The sequence below is a fragment of the Littorina saxatilis genome, unplaced genomic scaffold, assembly GCF_037325665.1.
Source record: "Littorina saxatilis isolate snail1 unplaced genomic scaffold, US_GU_Lsax_2.0 scaffold_576, whole genome shotgun sequence".
NCBI lineage: Eukaryota > Metazoa > Mollusca > Gastropoda > Littorinimorpha > Littorinidae > Littorina > Littorina saxatilis.
The window spans coordinates 73,174-81,569 of record NW_027126393.1 but is presented as its reverse complement, the minus strand read 5'-3'; the positions used below and the strand labels follow the sequence as shown (position 1 = coordinate 81,569).

Here is an 8,396-nt window from a genome sequence, read left to right as displayed (position 1 = left end):
GCTTCAGTGTAATCTCGTGAAACTCGGGGAATATTGAGCTCTCACCATGTCTTCCAAAACCCATAAAAGCGGATTGTTCGCCACAAAGAAATCAGACGACAATTCAGCGACGAAAGATGGCCCGATTGAGCAGAGAAGACCGCCAAATTGCATTGGGTCGTTTACAAGCAGGCCAAAGTCAAAGTGCAATCGCCAGGCACTTCCACGTGTTCCAGAGCACCATCAGTAGACTGTGGGTCAGGTTTCAAGCCACTGGCTCCGTTGCTGACTTGCCACGAGCGGGAAGACCAAGGGCGACAACTGCTGCTCACGACCGCTTCATACGGCTCCGCCACCTCCGGAATCGTTTCCTGTCGGCCTCATCTTCTGTCCAGGCTCTCCCCAGGCCACACCGATTATCGGACCAGACCGTGCGGAACCGCCTGCATGAAGCTGGTTTGAGAGCTCGCAGACCTCACAGAGGAGCTGTCCTCACCCGCCGCCATCGCCAGAACCGAGTGCAGTGGGGCAACCAGCACCTTCGCTGGACCGTCCGGAATCACTGGAGACACGTGTGGTTCAGCGACGAGTCCTACTTCCTGCTCCAGCGACATGATGGTCGGAGGAGGGTCTACCGGAGAGTAAACGAACGTTACGCGCCCAACTGTGGATGAGGCACCCGTTCATGGTGGTGGAGGCGTCATGGTGTGGGGGGCGCTCAATACCGCTGGAAGGAGCACCCTGGTGCACGTCCAAGGGCGCATAACTGCCCAGCGATACGTGGAGGAAATTCTGCGCCCACACGCCCTTCCTCTTCTGGCTGACCAGGATGCCATATTCCAGCAGGAAAACGCTCGCCCGCACACAGCACGACTCACCACCCAGTTCCTCACCGACCACCATGTCCAGGTGCTTCCCTGGCCATCCATGTCGCCAGACATGAACCCGATAGAACACCTCTGGGATGAATTGGACAGACGTGTGCGCAGGCGAGAAGAAGCGCCGGCAAATCACCGCGATCTATTGCAGGCACTTCAGGAGGAGTGGGACACCATCCCACAGCAAGATATCCGGCATCTGATCCAGTCCATGCCCAGAAGGTGCCGGGCAGTTGTTGCTGCTCAAGGCAGTCACACCCCCTACTGACTTGACAGCCTCGGCACCCAATCGTATTGATTGACTGATTGATTTGAAGATGCAAATGAACTGTGTGTGCATTCAACTGTGTCCATACCAAATTTCAAACAAATAATCTAAATATTGGATTTTCTGTTAATTGTTTCGAAAAATAAAACAAATTTGGCAAGTAGCAACTATGCGTTTCTTTTTTTGAACAGTATATAACTTGAAAGTCAGTTTCTTTCACCAGATATACCGATATATCCCACACGTACGCAGCAAATCCGGAAACTGGATCAAAATACACTAAGCGAAATATTGAAAAACAAAACTTACATGGAACTTGCCCGAGACAGGATCCAGATCCAGCAAGGAATAGTCCGCGTTTCTGTCTCCGTTAGCATCGATACTGACCGTGCCCGTAATTCCTGAAACACAATCATCAGTGTTTATTACAATCATGGTTGTGATCTTTGTCATGTTTAATATTGGGTCGTTTTTCTGGCGACATGTTGAACCTACCCTGAGCTGGCGACCACCTCCCAATCACTACTACCTGCCCACAACGACTACCCCAAAGTATCCCTATATCATTTCCATTTCCATAGCTACCACCTGCCTACAACAAAAATCCCAAAGTATCCCTATATCGTTTACATTTCCATGGTTACCACCTGTCTATAATTCCATAGTGACCAACTGACTACAACTATCACTTCTGGTCAGTCCCTTGGGTGGTCGTTATAAACAGGTTCGACTAGCTATTATCCTGAAAGATCGGTGACAATCTTGCACTTTTCTGGGTACGAATCAGTTACAAGATCGCTGTGATGCATGTAATGTTCAAATGTGGTACATTTAGCCCGCCATATACCTATGTATATTCAGGCTTGGCTTTTATTTCAACAAACAACACAGAGAGGTAAAATATGCTGTCGTTTTTCTGCGTCCATGTTGGAAGTAACAACAATTCAAAGATAAGTCAAAGTACCAGTTAACATCGATTTTCCTCAGTTGTGTATCGTGTTTGTGTAACTTGAAAATGGATTAAAATTCCCCCCAAAATTACCTTTTTTTCCCCTTCTAAATAATGCTAATAAAATGTCGGAGTTAACTGAAGCTGGATATGTTTTTGAACTAACATTGTATATATACTCACCATCAAAAGTTCTGTTCCACATGCGACGCGTGATTTCAGAGCCATTGGAGATGGACACGCCAGCCTCCAGACTCTCGTTCAGAGCCAGGGCGTACAGAATCACGGCGTCGTGAAAAGCTCCCACGAAACTGTTCACCTGCAAAGACAGCATGCCAGTCAGTCTACTGTTTGAAACAGTATTGTTATCACCATCGTGTCTTTGACTATCTTTAGACGTCTTTCCAAAATCAGAATGTTCAGAGACAGAGATAGTCCAGATAGTCCAGGGTATACAAGATACAAGATATTTATTCACCAATTTTGCAAAAGGATTTCATCTTGGCACGGCACGGTAAAAATAAAATAAAAACCAACCAGACACATATGCAGACACACATCACCATGCATGCATACATACGTACATTACACTGTCATGCACACACAGACACAACTCACACACACACACACACACACACACACACAGAGACACACACAGACACACACAGACACACACAGACACACACACACAGACACACACACACACACACACACACACACACACACACACACACACACACACACACACACACACACCCACAATTATTTGCATACTCACACATAACCAGCCACATATCTACATCACAAATTCACATCGTCGCCTTGTAAAGGTAAAAACCATATCAGTTTAAAAGGGGTGCCAGTAATATCAATACAACATTAGTGAATACTAGAACAATACCTAAAATTGTATGAGATAAGAAGAAGCAGAGAAGCAGAGGGGCAGGTGGGTATAGACATCAGTTGAACAGAAAGACAGACAGAATGTCCTAACACATCTTCAAGAAAACCCCAAAGGAGTCTGTAGAAACGTATTAGGGAAACAAACAAACAGCAAACAAACAAAAGAGTATTTTCTTCCATCTGTAGTAAATCAACCTCGCCCAAGGATGCAAATCAAAACAAAACTAAACAAAATGTGGACAAACACACAGATAGTTAGGTAAACCAACAAAAAAACATCCATACATCCACACCATCAAAACCTACCTCCTCCTCTCCATACGTGAAGTTCTCGTCTTTGTACATCACTTCAGCCTTCTGTTTGACGGTCTTGGAGAACTGCTTGTACTCGGGAGAGGTGGGTTTCCGCAGCGTGACCGTCATCAAGGCCTCGTACGCCTTCTTGGCCTTGGCGTTTCTCTCCGCCGTGTCGTTGGCTCGGTACCATGGCCGCTCGCTCGTATCCTTGCTGGGTGAAAACAAAGCAAGGTATGTTATAGGAACGTGTAATTGTGACATAACAACATGTTAAGCCTGTCCTTAACTGGGCGAAGTCGACTAAGCAAAGTATGCTTCGCGAAGCTGGCCGCACGGAGTTTTTGCACTCAGTTTTCGGTCAAGTCTTCGCGAAGCTGGCCGCACGGAGTTTTTGCACTCAGTTTTCGGTCAAGTCTTCGCGAAGCTGGCCACTCGGAGTTTTTGCACTCAGTTTTCGGTAAAGTCTTCGCAACGCTGGCCACTCGGAGTTTTTGCACTCAGTTTTCAGTCAAGTCTTCGCGAAGTTGGCCGCACGGAGTTTTTGCACTCAGTTTTCGGTCAAGTCTTCGCGAAGCTGGCCACTCGGAGTTTTTGCACTCAGTTTTCGGTCAAGTCTTCGCGAAGCTGGCCACTCGGAGTTTTTGCACTCAGTTTTCAGTAAAGTCTTCGCAACGCTGGCCACTCGGAGTTTTTGCACTCAGTTTTCGGTCAAGTCTTCGCGAAGCTGGCCGCACGGAGTTTTTGCACTCAGTTTTCGGTCAAGTCTTCGCGAAGTTGGCCGCACGGAGTTTTTGCACTCAGTTTTCGGTAAAGTCTTCGCAACGCTGGCCACTCGGAGTTTTTGCACTCAGTTTTCGGTCAAGTCTTCGCGAAGCTGGCTTCACGGAGTTTTTGCACTCAGTTTTCGGTCAAGTCTTCGCGAAGCTGGCCGCACGGAGTTTTTGCACTCAGTTTTCGGTCAAGTCTTCGCGAAGCTGGCCGCACGGAGTTTTTGCACTCAGTTTTCGGTCAAGTCTTCGCGAAGCTGGCCACTCGGAGTTTTTGCACTCAGTTTTCGGTCAAGTCTTCGCATAGTGGACTTGGAGCTCAACAAGGACCGTCTTTACGATCACAGCTCTGACCAAGCGGTCTTTTACGTGGACAGACAGACGAACACATAAAATACAGAAAGTAAACGTATCTGACAAATTGTCCAGAAGCTCGTTCCGAAGACAAAAGCGAGACTCTTGTGTGCTGGGTGATTTTTTTGTTTTTTTTTGTTTGCTTAACGCCCAGCCGACCACGGTGCTGCTTTGACATATAACGTGCGCCACACACAAGACAGAAGTCGCAGCACAGGCTTCATGTCTCACCCAGTCACATTATTCTGACATCGGACCAACCAGTCCTAGCACTAACCCCATAATGCCAGACGCCAGGCGGAGCAGCCACTAGATTGTCAATTTTAAAGTCTTAGGTATGACCCGGCCGGGGTTCGAACCCACGACCTCCCGATCACGGGGCGGACGCCTTACCACTAGGCCAACCGTGCCGGTTTTGCTGGGTGATGAAAGAGTAAAGGACAAGGTGCTGAGGAAGGGTGCTAAAGAGACATGAGGACACATGAGAGAGAGAGAGAGAGAGAGAGAGAGAGAGAGAGAGAGAGAGAGAGAGAGACAGAGACAGAGACAGAGAGACAGACAGAGCCAGACAGAGACAGAGACAGAGAGACAGAGACAGAGAGAGAGAGATGATGATGATGATAATGATGATGATGATGATGGCACTTTATTTTTTAAGGATAGAGGTTTAAGGCGACGCCTTTTCTTACAAACGGTCCTTACTTCTAATACAAATGTCTAATAAATGATAAACAAGTAAAGCAACATGACAATTAACAAATTAAACGAGAGACAGAGAGAGACAGAGACAGAGAGAGAGAGATAGAGATGATGATGATGATGATGATGATGATGATGATGATGATGATGATGATGATGATGATGATGATGATGATGATGATGTTGTTTTATTTCGTCTTTAAAACACAGCAATATCGCTAATTATGTTTAATGCCTAATGGTAGAGTTGTGGTGCCTTGCAATCCGAAAGTAGGTGACTAATATTGTCTATTTATCTATGTCTGTGTCGATGCTTATCTTGATCGCAGGCTTGGCTCCATTTAAACTTTCTTTTACGGTATCTGCTAGACTTCAGGAGGTAGTTAACATTCACACATTTCTCTGACTCCGTCGCTGTCTGTCAATATCTCGATACTTTTGTTCGGTACCTTGATTATTAATTCAATGAAGCCAGACGCACAAGCCAATACACACCGAACGTGCTGCTGTGAGTATTCGGCGATAACGTATTTTAAGATGGACATGTGAAAGAGATTTACGATATAGAAGGACAGAGTCAATGATCTTACATTCTTGCTTTTCTTCTGTGTGTTACTGTTTGCATACGCTCCCTTTTCTCTCTTTTCCCCTGTCTCTGTCTCGCCCTCTTAATTAGTCTTAATAAGTATGTGTCTCTTATTGCATTTTGTTAGGTTTTTTTTTGCCTTTCTGTCTGTTTCTGACTGTCTGTCTGTCTGTCTGTCTACCTTCTGCCCTCTCTCTCTCTCTCTCTCTCTCTCTCTCTCTCTCTCTCTCTCTCTCTCTCTCTCTCTCTCTCTTTCTCTTTCTCTCTGTCTGTCTGTCTGTCTGTTTGAGTCTCCATCTTACGCCCTCCTGAATGGGCATAATATATGTCTGGAACATATCCGCGTAACCCTTTCATTCAAATTACCCCTTGAACCATGATGTTTATAGACCCCTGAATCATTTCAAGCATTCAGCTATGTCTATATGTTCAATTAATCATCCAGACATAATCCTTAAAAATTCCTTACAGGCAGAACGTTTCCAAATATAAAAAAACACCTTTTTGTTTTAATGATATTCCGATATAATACTGATACGGTGCTCCAGAAGAAGAGACAGTTAATTCCGTATAATATAAACTCACAAAGACATTCGATTTCCCAAGTGCATCAACAGTAGTAGGCAACGATCGTGTTTGCTGCCCTATTGAAGCATAAAAGGGCATACGAAAGATTGATTCTGCAATTCAGACATTATACTGGCACAATGCTCGAGAAGAACAGGAAGAACATTCCGAACTAATAAACCTACAAAAAAATAGAATCTCAAAAACCCATTGTCGGCAGCACACAGCCAACCATCGTTTTGATTGCCTTTGTAAAGCATAAAACGACAGACGCAAGACTGAAATCAGGGTCATTACAGCTCTCTCCCGGGCCAAGAAAGACATCAAAAGAGGCAATTACTATGCAGACTATACCACTAATTACGTGTGTGGAGACACTTTATATTGCAGCGATAAAACCTTTACAATCCTGGTTAACGCGGTAATGATGCCTATCAAACTTAAACGAGAGAAAACATTGCCAAGCCGGGAAGCTCAGACGATTGCATTTAAAGGGAGACTATCCGGTAATCCATTGTGCAACATTATCTTTTGTATAAAATTCAGATTTCCCAGGTGATTGCATGAACTTTACCGTCCTAAAATCCACAGCGGTAAAGTACAAAAATTATGTAGATGCAAAAGCATCTTCTGAGCAATGCCATTTTGACGAAATTCATTTGCATAATACTTCGGCATCATTGGGACACATTCTATAACATTTTAACGGACATCATGATGCTTGATTTCATTCTCTGTGTGCTTTTATGGATGCACCTTACACCGATTTGATGAAAGCGATCCTTGACGATGCTTATAATCATGACCATTACGATCTACACTAATTGTGTCCACATAACCTTTGCCATAACCTCTGGTCTTTGCATGAATGAGCCATCAACACGGAGAAGTAATGTCTCACAAAGAAGAATCTGAATTTCCCTCCGGACCATGCCAACCTATGCTGCATTGAACTATGGACCTAACATTCCCCAACTGAAAGGCAAATGAAATCTCAAGACTCAAGACTCAACATTGTACTGTCCTTATAAAAATACAAGGAAAATTGCCATGCAGTGTAGAGCGGTTACAGACATAAAACACATCCGTTAACTAAGATGCATTGTTTATAGTTTCTGGCGGCTACATTATATCTGAACTGTTTTTCGTCTTTCGATCTCTACCCTTTGTTCGACAACCACACGGTTGCTTTGAGCTTTTGGCCCACAGCAGAGCTTTGAACATTGTTTAAAACTGCCTCAGGCCAAGGGCGTCATTAAACGGTTCAATTCAAACGCTGGGCAGGATACATTCATTAAAAGGGGACTAGCGAAAATCTACGCAGTTCTCAGATCCATACTTAAGGTACCTTTAAGTGCAAGATCAATGTATGTTTCATCACTTTATGGAGCGTAACAAACAGTAAAATTACGCTTATCTGAGCCGTGGAAGAAAATAATTGCAATAGTATGCTACTTATATAACACAACCTCTCTGTGAGCTTTGTTTTAATTATTTGTAAGAGGGGTGCCTCTTTCTGTCTGTACAAACACAATGATGTAAACAGTGCGTGCTTACACTTTACAAAACAAGTCGAAATCAAAAGAAGAGTAATCACTGAAAATATGAATGAATCTCCGAATTACTTTACGAAGTTGGAAGGGGGGAGGGGGGGGGCAACACAACAGCAATCAAAACTAAAGAAAATAATGAAACATAAGATGGATTGATTGATATCGGCACAGAAATGATAGAAGCAAAAAGAACTAAAAATAAAGGCTTAAACAAACAAACAAAAGACAAAACACAGAAACAAGCACACAAAAAAACAAACTAAACAGAATTAAACAAACCAAGAAGGCAACACACAAAGAAATAAATTCAAACAAAAAGAAAACAAACAAAGAGACAAAAACCTTGAACCAAAACAAAAGCAAAACAAACAAAATCCCAGATAAGCACAGACAAACTCTAGGGGCGAACAACAACAGACCCCTCCCTCCCGTGACTCTGAAATCCTCTGAAATCCTCCGACCAACCCACCTAAAATGGAGAGAAAGAGCCATTAAGCACTCTCCCTTTCTCGTCCAAATCCTCGTCTGAACGGTCTGCAACGAGATTACAAGTCTGCCAAATCCCGTTTACCATTCGCTGACACGAACGCATGCGC

General features: G+C 44.2%; 1 protein-coding gene across 1 annotated transcript in view; it reads right to left on the bottom strand.

Moving 5' to 3' along the window:
* Nucleotides 1–1,434: 1,434 nt before the first annotated feature.
* The window catches only part of LOC138954831 (receptor-type guanylate cyclase gcy-28-like), a gene marked incomplete at its 3' end in the record, with an annotated part of 11,427 nt that continues 4,465 nt past the window's right edge, over nt 1,435–8,396 (bottom strand). The window contains exons 2-4 of the mRNA XM_070326595.1: nt 3,284–3,485; nt 2,258–2,393; nt 1,435–1,526 (exon numbers count right to left, since the gene is read on the bottom strand). Coding sequence (XP_070182696.1) covers nt 1,435–1,526; nt 2,258–2,393; nt 3,284–3,485 — 430 coding nt within the window. The remainder of the gene's footprint in view (nt 1,527–2,257; nt 2,394–3,283; nt 3,486–8,396) is intronic.